The following is a 17344-nucleotide window of genomic DNA, read 5'->3' on the forward strand; positions in this document are numbered from 1 at the left end:
AAAAAGTGCTCATACAAAAGTGCTCCTGCCCTAAGCTTTTAAAATTCTCCATTAATTGCAGCTGATCCAAATTTCCAGATTCCCTTTGTGAGAACCATAGTTCTTTTGGGGGAAGACACTGGGGTTTTAAGGTGATAACCTGTTTGGAATTGGACTCACATACATATTTACACACACACACACATATCTATAAGGCAAAAAGGCTGATTGATAGAAACAAATGTGTGAAAGGATCACCATTCTGCTATTAAATGTTTCCTGCCTCTCTAGAGGATCCGGGCACAGAACTTCTCCTTGATTCCAGGTGTGCTACAAAAGGTTCTCATATATTGAGTTTAGATGCAAAGCTTTAGGCATTGTAAGAATGATGCCTCTGTTTGTGAGGAAAGGCAGCTTGTACATGCCTGCAAACACCAAGTAAGAAAAGCAAAGCAGCTGAGCAAGGGTGAATGAACTTTCCCTTTAGTTATAAATGAGGACATTGCTCATGAAAGCAGAGGGGAGCTGTGAAGAGAGGCATAGTTATGAATGGGGCTCCAAACAAAGGCTTTCACTCTCTTGGGTATTCTCCAGAATAATGAAATCTCTGGAAAATGAGGAGATTGAAATGTAATGGAACTCCACTGGTGCAGAAAAGAGTGTTCAGTCTAATTACTAATCAGGGCTTTTTTTGGAAATCGAAGGATGTCTGATATGCTCAAGTGACAGCAGATATTTGCCTGTTGTTTGCTTTTAAAACAACAAATCCAATTGGGGTTGTTGTTTGCCTAACATCCGGGATAGAACATTTGGGTTCTGTTACCTTTCAGGTGGATTAGCCCAGCTACATGAACTAGGAATGTCTATCAGTTGACTTTGTGCTTCTGTTTCTACAGCCAGGATCAGGCATTCTTCCTGAGCTTTATGAGTATTGACTAAAGTTGAAAAGTAATTCACTGGAGACACTCATGACCAAAAAAACCCCCGAAAATCCCCCAACCAAAGATTGAAGCCTGTCATGCACATTAGCATTTCTCAGCCATGTCTGCTGCTTTAATAGTCTTTGTCAAACCAGCTCTTCCTTGCTTTGCTTCAGAACTGTTTGTCATTTAACACAGGGTTTCCTCTTCCAGAAAACAGCACAGAAAGTTCATTACTTGTATTTTGCAAGTGGATACAGATTTTTCAGGACAGTGTAAAAATGTTTTTATTATTAAATTAATAAAGGCTGTGTCACCTGATACTTTTTAAAAACCATTGATCATTATGCTGAACCAAGAAATCTATTTTTATAAAAGTAAATAGCTCTAGCATTTCAACCTAATTTTTTTTTGTTATAAGTTTGAATGTTTTAATTTTCTTTTTTAACAGGAAATCCTTTCACATGTGCACTTCTTAACTATTAAAATTCTGTAGCTGTGTCTCATTACTATCCTTTTTGTTTTCCACACTATGGCATTAGCTCCCTGTATCAAGCCCTCCTTTTCTGTCCCTCAGATGGGAGCAACATCAGTGGTAGCTGGTCACCATTAAGAAACAAAGTGAAACTGGTCTTTATGGGTTTATATCTTTCATGATTACGCAGAACAAGCTTAATATTCTATAAAACAACCCTTCCTGCCTTCTTTTGTAAAGATAAAATGTTTTTTGTTTCCTACTGTGTTGTGATCTGACAAGAGCATCACAAAGACTTCAGTTATGTTTTTTTGGAAAATTCAGTCAAACCAGCCTCCTGAAGAAGTCACGATGGGGTTTTGTTCATTTGTGGTTTGGTTTTTTTTTATTCCTTTTCTAAATTGCTCCTGGGTTTAAGGCCATGCATCTGATCCTGCCAATTTTACCTTTCCCAGAGCTGAGAGCAGTGAGGCCTGTGCTGCTCCTTGGGGATTGCAGCTGAGCTTTGTGCAGGACTTGCTGTGCAGAAATCTGTTGCACAGGCTTGGTGTTTGTCAGTCCCCCAAGGACATCCCTCCCCTTGCCCATGTGCTGATAAGTATTCTGCCTTTTCCTTTGATCGTCTGAAGAAAAGTGCATGCTTCATCTCTGACTCGTGAGTGATGTTTCTTTCTCTTTTTTCTCTCTTCTTGTCTTAATTTCCTGACTTCTCTCCTGTTCCTTTCCCTTTATTCTCTCCCCTTTGTTTCTGATGCAGAGATGAAGATTGTTGGGTGTAAGTTTCTGTTTTTCTGTGTAATGTCTGCTTTTTTGCTTGCTTTTTTTCCATTTTCATATCTTCCATGGAATGTTGGGATTGATAAAGACAGTGAATCATAACATCACAGGGAAACTTTGGTAACAGGGAGGTGGAGACTTTCTCTCTCTTCATACCTCAGGGTTTCAGTCAAATTTAGTAACTGACAGGTTAATCAGTGAGAAACATCTCAGGATCTGTTCAGTCAGAGAGCACAAAGTCAAGGCAGAAATACATTGAAGGAAGGACAAGGTAAAATCCATCAGCCATTCTCAGAATGTTCATGGCAAGAGTGCTAATGAGACCAAAAAATATAATTATGTAGTAATTATCACCAAAAAGTGTCTGCAGGGAGAATAAAAAGTATTATTGTCATAAATAAATTTGTGGAAGTGGAAAGTTGGAGGAGACAAAAAGGACTAAAAACAACTTCCTACTACTGAAAGACAACTATTCCAGGGAAATCACTGCATTTAAAAAGGGCATTGTATAAATTATTTTCTATACATAGAAATCAAACAATGGGTAGCAAATAACCTAATAAGTATTGCTTGTTCCTTTTCTTTGAAACAAAGAAAAAGAGCTTTCTGCTCAGTGAAAGCTGGAGAAGCACACGGAGTTAAACTTACATAATGTTCTCTTTAGAGAAAAAAAAAAGCTAATTTAATTTGCCATAGAGGCAGCAGATAAAAGCTTTGTTTCCCCTTGCTGCTGTAATATTGCTCACAATTATGTTAATAGTTGCTCACTGTAGCTATTTCAAGAATATAGGCCTTAAAAAACCCTGCTGCCTGGCTGGTGAAGGGGCAGAGAAATGAGCTGCTGAAATGGATGGAATGTGACCCCAGAGTGTGGGATTGTGCCAGGAATGCAGTGGGAATATGGAGGGGCTTCACAGGGCTGTCACAGGGGATGTCATTGCTAAAGCCAGGGAAAATCACAGAGTGGGAGGATGAGACTGCAAACGAGTCCTGAGGGGCAGCCAGAAAGCAGGACAGGGGTGCTGGAGACCCTTTCCACTGAGCCTTGGCCACGTTGCCCTTGTCCTTTTGGGCTGGATGAGTGATGTGATGAGCACTGAGCTCGGCTGAAGTCCCTGTCCTTTGCAGGTAGCTGTATTTGCACTGGAGGCAGCTGCAGCCCCAGGTGAGAGGGAATTCTGCTGTTTGAGATCAGGGACCCATCACTGGCCCCCTCCAAAGCAGCAGCTTCAGGAAGAGCCATCCAGAAAGGGAATGTCCAGGATAATGTGACAGTCTCCGGAAGCAGAGCAGTTTGCCTGCAAGGAGCTCAAACAAATACAGCCAGAACATGTGACAGCACTGCACATGAACAGAAATGTCTACACTTTATCATTTGCTTCAAAGCTCTTCCTTGCTAGCCCAAGTCCTCAGTTTGAGCTGCTGTGGCTTGGTTCAAGTCAGTGGGGTGATGCTAATTTGTTCTGGTTGCTGATTTATAGATGGCACATAAATGCACAAGTTCGGGTTTTCTTCAGAATCCATGGTGGAAGATGCCCTGATTGTCTTTTGTGTCCATTGACTCTTCTGTGAAATGCCACTATTTCTGAAGAGATGCCAAACCTAGGGATGTTAGAGAGTCCAGCAGACACTGCATCATGTATGGGTCCTGAAGTTATAAGGACCAGCTCAGCGATTTCATAAAAATAGACCTAAACACTAATATTCTGGGATTTTTTTCCCTGTGGCTACCTAAATTGTAAAAGACTTTCACCTTAAAAAAATCCAATGTTCTCTGGATAAATAACTATTTTACTTAGTTGAAACTAGACCTTCACACGCAGACTTCTGAGATCTGCCACTGTTCCCCAGCTTGCAGGGAAGTATTACATGTCCACAAAGTCAAAAAATATTGACAGCTCAGAAAAAGTTGTTAGAATTGAGTGATTAGAAATTTGTGTCTCTTTCTCCTGCAGAAACTTCTGTGAATAATGTACCTTTTTTTGATACAGTATTCTTCTGCACAAAACAGGGACCATTCCTGTCCTCAGTGTCCAAAATCCTTTAGGATCCTTGAATAAAAAGTGTTTGATTGAATGCAGACAGTTCCTGTGAACTGTTACTATTTTGCAGTACAAGTACCTAGTCAGCCTTCCAGTGGAAAACCTGCACACCCTGTCAGGATAAACTCCCATTTCTTCTGCTGGAGACTAGACAAGGAGTGCCTGTTGGGCTGCTTCAGGTTATTAAGTCTTGAAAACGATAAAAAAAAATTGTTTGGAAGTCTTCCAGTGCATTCCTTTATACTGCAAATACAAAATCAATATTAGGCTCATGTAACCTTTTCCACCACTCCTTTTTGCCTCCATTACCATTGAACTAATTTCAGATGATATAAGAAAGGATTTCCTTTCAATACAAGTGAACCTCCCCAAGCTATAATTTATGATTTATAATTTAAACAACTCTATGTTGGACATTGGGCTTCATAAATAGGTTAAAACGGAAAAACAAAACCTCAATAAAGATGGAGAGTTGATAAAGGAAGAGCCCCATAAGAAAAGAAAATGATTTTTTAATATTGTAGTGGAAAATACTGTCTTTCAAGGCATTTGATATGGAATTAATGTCAGTTACCATATATACCATGTATATAAAAAGTGCATGGAATATGCTAAAAAGGAGTTTACTTTTGTTTTTTACTGGAAGACAATTGTAGAGAGATGGGCTTTGAAACAACTCCCATTCTGAAAACTCTTGTGAGGTTTTCAGTTCATCCTTGACAGCTCCCCAGCACAGTGACCTCAGCTTCAAATGACATCAGCAGGCTTTGCTCTATAAATACTCTTGGCCCACTGGCCTTGTAGCACTTTTTATTCCTGTTCTGATGATGGGAGGTCACAGCTCACCCAGTTTTTTGCTCTGTGCTGCTGTTTGCCAAGGCCTGAAGCCTCTGTGGTCCAAGCTGAGGTACCAGCCTGATTTTCCCCCAGAGTGCAGGATTTGCTGTCACAAGCACAGGGCTGTTTGTGCAGTCATTTGCATGAAAGGTCTGACATCTTAAAATGAAGTTCATTCTTTCTCTCTTTGTCTCTTTCCAGTGGAATTAATCCAGCCAAGCCATGTGCCCAGGTTCCTGCCCCAGGGCTGGAGCTGCCCAGGCCACTCCTGCTGATGCCACCATGGTGCTGTCCCAGCCCCACAGGGCACTGAGCTTTCTCTCTGCCCTTCCACACTCAGAGCAGGGATTTGCAATAAACTGCTCTGTGCTCAAGCATTTGCTCTGGGTTCTGTGTTGCCCATTGGGGTACCAGAGCTCAAATCCCTCACAATCACAAGCAAATGAAGAAAAACAAAAGGCTTGTGAGGCCTCAGGTCAACGGATATGTTAGGAAAAAAAGATTGCTCCTTGTAGAAAAGTGATTTCCACCAAAATAATCACCTTACCTGATGGTTTAAATGCTTTTTGTCTTTGTTAGATACATTTATTTCCTATTTTTACTGTATGTAGTGACCTATATTTTTTGAAGATCCAAATGACTATTTTTATAAGAGAAGATACACTGTTATATTTCACTACTTTTTACTGTCTTTTCCCTTAAGTTTTATGCAAATCCACTGATTTTAATATCCCTCTACACCCCACCCCAAAAGGCTTCTTTTTTAATTAGTGGAGTAATATCCCTCCTGTTAGGCTTAATAGAAGGCAAGATGCTATATTTGACCAAATGCTGCCTTTCATTTAGGCTGGAGAATGATTTGCTATCTGATGTTACACTTGTGTTCCAGACTGCCTTCCAGAAAAGAGGTCATAAGTAGGGAGCTCCAAAATGCTAATTATAGTGAGGACAATTGATTTCTATTAAGATTTATGGCATACAAATTGAAACTTTTTCCTGACTGTGAAAATTGCTGAGCAAAAGGAATGGAGTCTGTTAAGCAGGAGCATTTTCAAAACAAAAGACCCAACTTAAGCCGGATTCTGTGATGAATTTTGTATTCCTTTGATATCCCTATAATCAGGATAGTTGTATCTCAGCTTGATTTTGAATCATAAGATAATTTTTTCTGCTGTGGCCTGTGGATTATTGCATTTGATGCTGTGCTTTGGTAATCCAGACCAGATCCAATATCCCAGGTCTTTCACCAAGCTCTTGCTGTCATCTTTTCCGTGGTGAAGGCCCATGGCAGCTCAGCCTCTGGCTGGGAGGTTCCCAGCACTGCCCCTGCAGGAGAGGAGGCTCCTGGAAGGAGGAGCATGTTCTGCACACAGATTTCCATTCACAGAGAGGTCCTGTCAGAGAACACTGATGAGCAGCCACAGAGCTGGATTTTCCATGCTGAAAGAGTTGTGCTTATCTCCAGAAATAAAATGGAAAGCAAAGGCAGGACTGAAAGCTTCTATTGTTTGTCCCTGCAGTAGATTAGGGAACAAGTTCTGTGGGGTTTTAGACTTCAGGAAGAATTTGAAGCGCTGCTTTGAGGGGCACAAAAGGATATCCCTCAGTGCCTGAAAGCAAATGCTGCCTTATTTCATTGTGCTTCTGATTAATAGAGAGATTTAACTGCATCAGCTTCTCCAAGTGGAAGAAGTCAGACATTGAAGGAGTCTCTGCTTTGTTCCATTACTTTGTCATTTAGTGTCTTGGGGCTGATCAACAAAATACTTGCCTTGAAAGCGTTTAAATTTTTTTGGTTGGTTTTTTTTGGTTGTTTTTTTGTTTGTTTGTTTGGGTTTTTGGTGGGAGTTTTTGTCTTTTTGGGGTTTTTTGGGTTTTTTTGTTGGTTTTTTGTTGTGGGTTTGGTTTTGGAGTTTGTTTGTTTAGGGTTGTTTGTTTGTGGTTTTTTATTGCCCTTTACTATGTTTGCCTTTCTGGCAAGTAGATAAAAAAAAGTGTTAAATGGGAACCTTCTTAAAATGTTTGTTGTCAGTAACTAAATCTTAGAGGAAAAATAGGCGTTAGCTACTGTCCTTTTGGTGTAGGCCTCAGAACTGACCACATTAGTCTTGAAAGCAGTTTCCCAAATCAGGTTCTAAAATAAAACCAAACCAAATCAGCTAGAGTCTGTGAAATTCAGGATAACAAGATCCTGAGATACAAGCATTTCTATTTCTGAATATAGTAATTTGGTCTGAAAGCTCCTGAAAATGACGTAGTGAGAGGCTGGCAAGTGTCCATAGTGCCTGCTTTCATATAGTGATGCATATGGATACCAGAGGCCAGCCAGAAACTGAGCAGAAGTTACATTTATAATTCCTTCCTAATCCATCTGAGCTGAATTGTGATCAGGTTCCCAAAAATACCACTTTTATTTAATTGTTATGGTAAAAGGAAATTCTGAAAATATAGAAAATGCTTGAAAGGCTAATTGAACATAATGTTATTCTGATCATCACAAAAATACTTATTTTTTGTAAAATATATTTAAAATAGGAAGTCTGAAGCTAAGGATGTTCAGTCAGGCTCAGCCTGACATTTCCAGCTCAGCTAACGAGGCATAGCATAGCAGTAAGAAGTGTTTTTCCCTTCCCCACTTACATACTTAAAACCAGTATTGATTCTGAATTCACATTATTAAAGGCATTACTAACAACGGTCTGATTTTCTGCACTGATGTTAAACTCTTCATCCTTATTAACAATTAACTTGCTGCTTGGAATGATTTGGGCATCAGCCATCGTCTTGCAGAACACAGAGAATGGTTTGCGGAATGGAACTGGGACAGCCCCCGGTGTTCCCTGTGGAGTTTAAGGCTGTGGCTCCACTCTGTCCCTGCAGGTGACATCCGGAATGACCTGTACCTGACCCTGGAGAAGGGGGACTTTGAAAGGGGTGGCAAAAGTGTGCAGAAGAACATCGAGGTGACCATGTATGTGCTCTATGCCGATGGAGAGATCCTGAAGGTAAGTGCTCCTTTCCCTGGGAGCCTTAGGTGCTCCCTGCAGGGACACAGCCTCTTGTTCCAGAGTCTCTGATGCAAGGGAAGAGCTAAAATAAAACTACCTCTCTTTCTCACTCTCTCTTTTTTTTTTTTTTTTTTTTTTTTTTTTTTTTTTTTTTTTTTTTAATTGTGAAGTTTGTAAGCTGTATATTTTCATCAGTTATAAATCTGTAATGATTTGGAGCACTTCCCTTATATGGGGATAGGAGACTTGGAGGAAATACTAATGAACTGAAAAGCCAGCATGATTTCCAAATGTGATGTCAGTGGCTAAAGTAAAAAAAATTAGAGTAACTGTAATCAGAACTGAGGAGTATATGGCATCTCTAAAATTAAATGTGTGCCATACAACACAATGAAATGTGATTCCAAGGGAGACTTCTAAATCTGAGTTGTTGAGTTACAGTACTGAATGTAGTTCTGGAAAATAACTTTGGATAAAATTTCACCCTGGGTTGGCTCCGTTCCACCTGGGGATGGGGATTGTTTATGTTTCCTGTTTTACCTCCTCTGTTCTTTTAGTTTTATTGAAGACAGGGAGGTGGGTGGGAGGTTGTGAATATGGAGAAGTAAACAGGAAGTATTTCAGCATGAGCAGCAATCAGAAATAACTTCCCTCTCCCTTCTCTTTTACATCCACTGTGATAAAATGGGCTTTGTAGCCATTCCAGGGGAGAATCTAAACACCTAAAAGTGTGTCCCAAATACATTGCCACAATATTCTGGTTTTAATTGAAAGGAGAGGTTTCATTACTACAACTGCTTGTGTTTTCTTTAAAAGTAAAGTGTACTTCTTGTAAGTAACTCGTTTGTACTTAGAGCGAAGATCAGATTCCTTTTCTGCCTAAGCTTTTCAAACTGAGTGGCAAAGTTTAAATCGTCTTTTGATTTCAGTCTGCCGAGGACAAAGAGCAGTCCCTCAAACTGCAATATCAGCATCCTCAAATGCTAATGCTAATAATGGTGACTAATGATTACACACAGAAGCCAGATAATTTCTAGACATTATCAGTCTTAATTTTGGTAATTTTGGTTCATCTCCTTCATTCAGGAGATGAAGTTGGTTTTCATTGTCTTTGCCTGTTGTTAAAATTGTAAAGTACATTGGGACTTTACATGGGAGAGTGGGACAGTGTAAAGGATCTTCAGTCCAATTAGAAAAAAAATCAGGTAAACAGATTGTCCTGTGAAGCTGTGGCTGCCTGATCCCTAGAAGTGCTCAAGGCCAAGTTGGATGGAACTCTGAGCAGCCTGGTCTGGTGGAAGGTGTCCCAGACCATGGGAGGGAGTGAAACAAGAAGAGCTTTAAAGTCCTTTCCAACACAAATCATTCTAGGATTTGCCATAAAGGAGAGACTTTACATATAAAGGATGTTTGTGGGATTTTAAAATTTAGGCCGCATATTTTAAAAAACTCCCTGTCACAGTTTTTATGGTATTGCTCCTCTGTGTAGTTGCAGTCAAAGCAGCAAAGACACTTGGTTTGTGTCTAGTGTTTGATGATGCCTGTGGATGTGGGCAGAACCCTGAGAGTTCACTGACCCTGGGGCACTGCTGTTCCTGGTTGGAATCTTGGTTGCTGTTCCTGGTTGGAATCCTGGTTCCCGTTCCTGGCTGGAATGCCCTCCACCATTCCTGCCTCATGGCCTTCCTGGAGCAGAGCTGAGAACAGAGACACTGTGTGCAGAGTTACACAGGACAGGAGGAAATGGCCTGAATTTTCATCTGATGGAGAGAGCAGTCTGTAAACTTGTCCCAACCAGCAGCACAATCCAAATCTGAATTGTGTCTTTGTGAAGCCCTTAGCAGAACCATGCACAGCATTAATGAGAATTTTCTCAGCTCCTCATTGCTGCTGAGTGTGTCTTGATCCAGAAATAGTCCTATTGAAAGGAGTGGAATTACCTCCAGAATGTAGTGCTGTTCAAAAGGAAAATGAGTATTTCCTTCTCAAAATGGTCTTACTCAATTGTTAGTATCTTTCAGTATGTCTGAAAAATTAAAAAAAAAAAAAAAATCCTTTGACACATTTCTTACTTCTTTCTTTTTTCTGTTCCAGTAGCAAGAATAGACTATGAATTGCAAGGCACACCTTTAACAATAGAAATTTCCTGATAGTTTTTCTAGTTTAGCTTCTCTTCCCTGCCTCTGCCCTCTAATTCCCCTGCTTACTTGGGTCTCAGGGTCACCAGGTGTCTGGGGATTAGTCTGATGTTTGTATTTTGCAGATCACAATTTAAGAATTAAAGATTTATCAGTCTGCCCTCCTCAGACTATAGAATGTGGTATAACTTCATGGAAACTAAGTTAACAACCAGAAGGAGAGACTATTCATTTATTTGAAGTTCATAGCATGAAACTGCATTCAAAGGCTGGCCATTTGTCAGCCAGAGCAGGTTGCTTCTTGATGGAATAAAAAGCCTCACATTACAATTTGAATTTTTACTGTACCTTGTAGAGGAAATAGAAATACTGTTTTGTTTGCTCCTAAGAGCCTAATGAAGAATGAGGTTTTGGAATTGCTGCGTTGAAGCATTTACTCTTGCTACAGAATAGAACTGGGATCTTACGGTTCTGGGTTGCAGTACTGGCACTGCTCTCTACTAACCTGTTGTTATCTGCAACACTTAATTCTTGTTGCTGTATTGAAAAAATGTGGGCTTGTGGCTCATCCCATGTGGTTGCTGAGGATTATTTGAGAGGACTGGGTTGTGTGAATTCAGCCTTCAGTCACTCAGTTTGGATCAGAGCCTTTGCAGTGAGTCTCTGTCCACGCAAGGCTCTCCTTGCACTGAATCCCAGAATTCCAGAGAGCTTTTATTCCCTTCCCTTGGGCTCCTTCACAAATTCTTAAGTTTCTCAAAGCCAGCAGATTATTGCCAGAGGTTGAACTAACTGGGTCTGGTTAAAGGAATGTTCTTGACTGGCCAGTCAGATGGTTTACAGATTTTAAAAAAAATCAACATTTCTGGTATTTTCTTGGGATAGAATTTATAGATGCCTTGGGGAAATGACCAGAAGCAGTTCTTGTCATCATACTGTTCCATGGGGGTTTTTTACATCAGAATTTATATTGCATGAGTTATTCTTGATCTGCTTAGCTTGTTTCTTCCTGGATTCATTATCCTTGGACATGCTAGTGAAGAATCTCCAAGCTATCTTTTTTCTGCTTGCTTTTGTGAGATGTTGTATCTCTCCTGGATCTCTTTGTTACTGCTGGATCTAGAGCATGGATTAGTGCTCATATATTAAAAAATGTGCTTTCTGCTCCATGTCTTTATCACAAAGAGCCTTTTACTGACCTTATTTCAGAACTTCAGTATTTATCCTATTTTCCTTCACTTGTATTCTAAGGATTTTTTGTTTTCTAAAACAGTATCAGTTCATGTTTTTCTTCATCTGTATTTCGTGAAGCATAGATTGGGCAAAATCTCTGAGTTTGTTATATTTGAAGGCAGAAATTTAGATCCAATTATATTTTAGGTGATGAGTATTACACAGAAATTCTCTGCTTACCACTGAAGAAGTAACTTGATTAGAATTTTCGGGGATACTTGGTGAGGTTGGATAGTCACAGTTTTGAAGGATGAACATTTGTAAAGAGCTTGGAAGGGTCAGTTATCACTTCTGAACTGAGATACTGAAGCAGAAATCTGGTTCAAGGATCTCTTCACTGAAGGCTAATATTACTAGTGATGTCCTATTATGACTTGTTTTTTGGACTCAATTGTGTATATTTGGACTTCAATGTTTATTGTGTCTACTCAGTGTTTGATGGAAAACTTAGCTTAAATAATGACTTAAGATACTGGGATTCATCCAGTGTTACAGGTCCCTTAGTTCACCCTTTGACCCAAAACAAAGTTTCAAGATCTCCTAAAAAATTCCACATTTCATTGTGTCTGAATTTCTGCTTCTGACTCTTTTATGTCTAGAGAAAGCTATGAATTCCCTAAAGGTTGTCACTGGGCGATGGAATTATTCAGGGGCGGCGCTGTGATGTGTTTAATGCTGGCTTGTTTCCCTTGGTGGCAGGACTGCATCAGCCTGGGCTCGGGGGAGCCGAGCAGGAGTGCCTACCACTCCTTCGTGCTGTACCACAACAACAGCCCGCGCTGGGGCGAGATCATCAAGCTGCCCATCCCCATTGACCGCTTCCGCGGCTCCCACCTGCGCTTCGAGTTCCGGCACTGCTCCAGTGAGTCCTCCCCCTGCCTGCATGAGCTGTCACTGGGTGGAGGGCAGCAAAGGGAGGCCAGAAACACAGGGAATACACTGCTAAGCAGCCTTTGGCTGAGTTCATCAAACAGCACGCTAAAAACATGGTGAATGATCAGCGCAGGGCAAATCGCTTTGTAGATGTTTGTCCCTGCTGTTCTTTTGTTGTGTTTTTCTGTAGAATGTTTTCTTTGCAGAAGAAACAGTTTAGATTTTGCTATGTTTGGCATGTCTATGTTTGATTTGAAGCTTGTCAGTCCTTTACGCAGAACTAGAAAAAAGAAAATAGAATTAGAAAAGTTGTTTGTTCTGTAAGCTGCTTGTTTTCTTTTAGGCATGTGGAGAAGTTGGTGAGTAATCTTGTGTATATTGACAGAAAGGGTATGCACAAATATAATTCCTTCTTTCTATCCCTTCCTGCAGCAAAAGACAAGGGAGAAAAGAAGCTCTTTGGTTTTGCATTCACCCCATTGATGAGAGATGATGGCACAACTTTATCGGATGATATCCATGAGCTATATGTTTATAAGGTACCAGTTCTCTGCAGACTTTTCACTGCTCATCTCTACCACATTACTTAAATTAGTAATGGTCATTACATTATCCTTTTCCCCCTTATTAGATGTATGTGAGGAACAAATTAATAGTAGTTTCAAAATTTCCTACATTCAAATTCACATGGTTTGGATAGAGCCTTCTATTCTAGGTCCAGCTCACCTTTTCCATCCTGATGATGATGATTTACCTGCTATTAATCCCATCCATTTGGACATCAAACATGCTGGTGTTCATGAGCATTCAGCACTTCTACCAGCTTAAGGCATTGCTCTGTGCCTTTGTAAGATGACATTGTGCTGAATTAAATGCCTCGTGCTGCAGTGCCACAGCTTGGCAGCCCTGCAGCAAGAGATTTGGGCTTGGGGGTTTTTCCTTCCTGCTGATTCATCTGGGTTTATTTGTTCAGTAGAGTTTTCAGGTGGCAGCACTAAGTTTACATCTGAAGATCTGATGAGCTCTAACGAGGCAGTGCTTGGAGACCACTCTGTGGAGCTGGGTCTGTTCTGGGCATGTCCAGGCCCCCGGGCACAGCTTTTCCTTAGGAGTGTTGGTGTGCACTCACAAAAATCCCAACATAGGCACTGTTGGGGAACTGCTGACAGGCTGTGGGCATGTGGGATGAGATGGACAAGGTCCAACTGCATCCCTTGTGCTGCCCCCACAGTGTGATGAGAACAGCACGTTCAACAACCACGCGCTGTACCTGGGACTGCCCTGCTGCAAGGAGGATTACAACGGCTGCCCCAACATCCCCTCCAGCCTCATCTTCCAGCGCAGCACCAAAGAGACCTTCTCAGTCTCCACACAACTCTCTTCTACCAAACTGACCCAGAATGGTGAGTTGCTGATCCCTCAGAGCTGCCCAAGGCAGCAGGAATTAGGAAAGAGAGCAAAACAATTCACTATTAGCGCTTTTACACAATCCAGAGTTTGCTTTGCTTGACTTTCACAGAGCAGCTAAGTAAATGAGATTTTTTTACAGCAATGTCCCTAAAGCACGAGCAGACGGGAGTGGATTGTCCACTCCTGTGTCAAGTCACACAGGGAAAAATGCAGCCTTTACTCTTTTTAAAGCACTTTATCATTCTTCCATTCCTTTCTGTAGCAGTATTGACTCACTCCATATTGTACTTCTTGTTTTCCATTATAAGTATATATATATAATATATATATATATAATATATATATATGTCATTTCCCAAGAAGGGTGGACTGCATCAAGAGGTGAAGTGCAACGTGATTAATCTCTGGTGGGTCTGAGGTTGCCACTCTTCCCTCTGTGTGTGGTTCTAGCTCTTCCTCCCTCTCTCTGCAGTGGATCTGCTTGCCCTGCTCAAATGGAAAGCTTACCCAGATCGAGTGATGGATATTCTGGGAAGACTGAGACATGTCAGTGGCGAGGAGATTGTTAAGGTACTGAAATTACAGCCTTTGGATGTATGTGTGATGGGCAGTGGGTTCAGACCTGCAGACCACTTCTGAAGGCTCCCTCTTACTGTGCTTTTTGATTCACACTTTGAACTTCTACCCTGTAGGAACTGGGATTTTATTATGAGGTGAAACTGGTCAGGAAGATACACTTGAGACACTTTTGCACAGTCAATCTGTGGGATCAAACCAGAGCTAATCCTTAGTCAGATGCTCTCAGCCACATGTGCTGGGCCTCAGCACCAGTGTTTCCAGTCTGCAGTCCCACACAGCAGCTGGTGCAGGCACAGCTCCTGGCAGGGGCTCTCTGGGGCCTCCAGCCAGCAGTGCACCAGTCTCTTGTCTGCCAGCTCATCATTTCACCAGGTTTTGTAGCCACTGTTGCTCTACATTATAATCTCCTGTGGCCTGAGCTTCTGCCTTAGGGCCGAGGAGCTTCCAACTGTGTTTGAAGACTTGTGGTCTCAGCAAAACAAAGAGCATTCCAGACATGCCTCTGATAACCTAGCTATGCTGGGAACTCTCCCTAGGATTTATTTCTATAAATCTGGAAGTAAAAGCTGATTTCTAACACAAACAACAAGGAGAAGAAACTGAAGACAAATCCTATCATTTAAGTAGTTTGTTATTAAAGCCACTTCACTGTAACTCATTTGAGTGTCACCATACCTGGAATGTTACTCTTCATGGTAACTTGGTAACAGTAACAGGGAAGCACAAATCCCATTTATACTGGAATTCTTCAAGAATGTCATGTTTTATGTACTTTGTTTGTAGGGCAGTACAAGTATCTGGTTTTGTAGAGTAAGAAAAAGAAATATGTGGATTGAATTATTTCATGGGGAGAAGTAATTGATTCTCCCCATAAATCAGCTGTCGTTTGGCACTGGAATATGAAGAACAGAATGTAATAACTTAGAAAAAAAGATACTTTATCATTTCAGAGACTTCATAAATTGTAGTAATTTATTTCATGTTGTCCACATCAGAAATTTAAGTAGAGTAGATTAAAAAATTATGAGAGAATGTACAGTTAATGATCTCCAGCACTCACCTTCAGACTCGTCCTTTTGGAGACTGTGCTTTCAGAAAGAAAATCACTGAACTGTCAGTGTTCAACAAGCTGTGGAGTTAAGGGTGAAAGAAGCAATTGGCAACATGTAACTGGCCCCAATTGATGTTTGTTAGAAAAGCTTTACTTTCTGTCATTTAACAAAAATTTCAATATTGAACATAATTTAATGTACTGCCCAGCCTCAGATTTGATGCTGAACAGTACCTGGGACTCCAGTGATTTGAGAATGAGACCAAGTTGTTGCCACTGGTGTCAGGCAGCACTTCCAGTCAGCTGAAAGTGAGAGGAACAGTTAATCAAAATTATAAATCAAGTATATAGTACATATTTCTTATTTTTTGGTTTTCTATCATTTTTGTTTGAAAATACTCCTTGCGAAGAGAAAATTTTTTTAAGTAAAATCAAATTAAAATCTGTCACATCATATGGGTGAACCTGAAGTGATCTGTTCTTGGCAGGCGTTTCACAAAGATATTAACATGTATGAACTAATTAAAGCAGGGGAGAAATAACCTTTTGAATACAATCTAAGTTGAAATTCTTTGTTCGTGTCATTGTAGTTCCTCCAAGATATTCTGGACACGTTGTTTGTAGTTTTGGATGACAACACAGAGAAGTATGGTCTGCTGGTCTTTCAGTCTCTGGTAAGCTGCTGGGTTGTTCTTTATCTCCATACTCAGTGAGTTTTAAGTTTCTTATCATCATGTTGCTAATATTGTGCTTCTGTCAAATATGAGATACTCAGCTGGATCCAGCTGTGTTCTCTGTAATGCTCTTGGGTGAGGAGGGCAGGTTGCCCTCAGCACATCCAGGGGCAGCAGTATTTGCTCTCCTGCAGGAGGAGCAACCAATCTTAGCTGAAAACACAACTGACTGTTTAAAGCAGCTCATGTGTCTGAATGCTCCTTAGATTGGAGCACTTGCTTGTGGGCACTTGGCAGCAATGTGCAATTCCTTGAGCTGGGGTCCCTTCTCCATGTCCACAGGTGTTCATCATCAACCTGCTCCGGGACAGCAAGTACTTCCACTTCCGCCCCGTCATGGACACCTACATCCAGAAGCACTTTGCAGGGGCTCTGGCTTACAAGTAGGTCTTGTGTTCCTCCCTTTGAGAGAGAGCATCACCAGGCCTGGGAATGGGGGCACCATTAGGATCACGGCCTTCCTGGCAGCAGTGTCCCCAAAAGTGGAGCTGCTCACCTGGAAGTTTCCCAGCACAGCTGAAGGGAAAAGCTGCCAAATGTCACCAGTGGCTGAGCATGGGCACACTGGGCATTTCTCTTGCCTCTCTGGACTGGCAAATCTTTTTTTTTTTTTTTTTTTTTTTTTTTTTTTTTTTTTTTAGCTGAAAGACACTCAGCAACAACTCATTATCAGTCTGTAGTCCATACAAATGAGCTACCAAGAGCTTATGCATTCCTCATCTTAAGGATGCTGGGATACACGACTTATGTGAAAGATTAGAGAACTAATTTTAACTTCTAAAGTAGACAGGCATTCACATAAGATGTTCTATTTGGTTACAATTTTATTTCAGTCGATCAGAAATCTAAATTTCACTGACACTTTAAAAATTCTGCCTTATTTTTTGGTATTGGAAAGAGTCTTGCTTCAGAAAATGAGGTTGACTTTTTGAAAGCAGTAACAGCCACCCTTCAGGATGTTGTTTTTTCTTTCTTTTAGACCATTGCTTTTGTATATCTGAGTATATTCTATCTTTGGCCATGGTAAACTATAAAAAAGGGCTAATAATTCCTTTTGATTCTCTTAAGCAATTCACATTTTGGTGTAATTAAAAACAAATATAAAAATAATCAATGGTAGGTGAAAACCCATAGATAATATACAACACTGAAAGACGTATATTTTACCCTCTGAACGTGAAAGTCACGTTCAGAGGGTAAAAAGGTGTTCTGCTTTGTGTTAATTAGCACCTCTTTCAGACAAAACAAATGAGTTTTGGTAGTCTGATGTCTGAAATAAAACATGGAT

The 17344-nt window shown here is 40.7% G+C and overlaps 1 protein-coding gene across 7 annotated transcripts in view; it reads left to right on the forward strand.

The window, feature by feature from the left end:
- The window catches only part of DOCK3 (dedicator of cytokinesis 3), a 185393-nt gene that overhangs the window by 108346 nt on the left and 59703 nt on the right, over window positions 1–17344 (forward strand). For all 7 annotated transcript variants that reach the window (XM_066326884.1, XM_066326888.1, XM_066326885.1 and 4 more), the window contains exons 15-21: window positions 7911–8035; window positions 12109–12271; window positions 12715–12821; window positions 13514–13685; window positions 14165–14262; window positions 15913–15996; window positions 16339–16439. In XM_066326884.1, coding sequence (XP_066182981.1) covers window positions 7911–8035; window positions 12109–12271; window positions 12715–12821; window positions 13514–13685; window positions 14165–14262; window positions 15913–15996; window positions 16339–16439 — 850 coding nt within the window. The remainder of the gene's footprint in view (window positions 1–7910; window positions 8036–12108; window positions 12272–12714; window positions 12822–13513; window positions 13686–14164; window positions 14263–15912; window positions 15997–16338; window positions 16440–17344) is intronic.

This window comes from Sylvia atricapilla, chromosome 11 (assembly GCF_009819655.1).
Source record: "Sylvia atricapilla isolate bSylAtr1 chromosome 11, bSylAtr1.pri, whole genome shotgun sequence".
Classification (NCBI taxonomy): Eukaryota; Metazoa; Chordata; class Aves; order Passeriformes; family Sylviidae; genus Sylvia; species Sylvia atricapilla.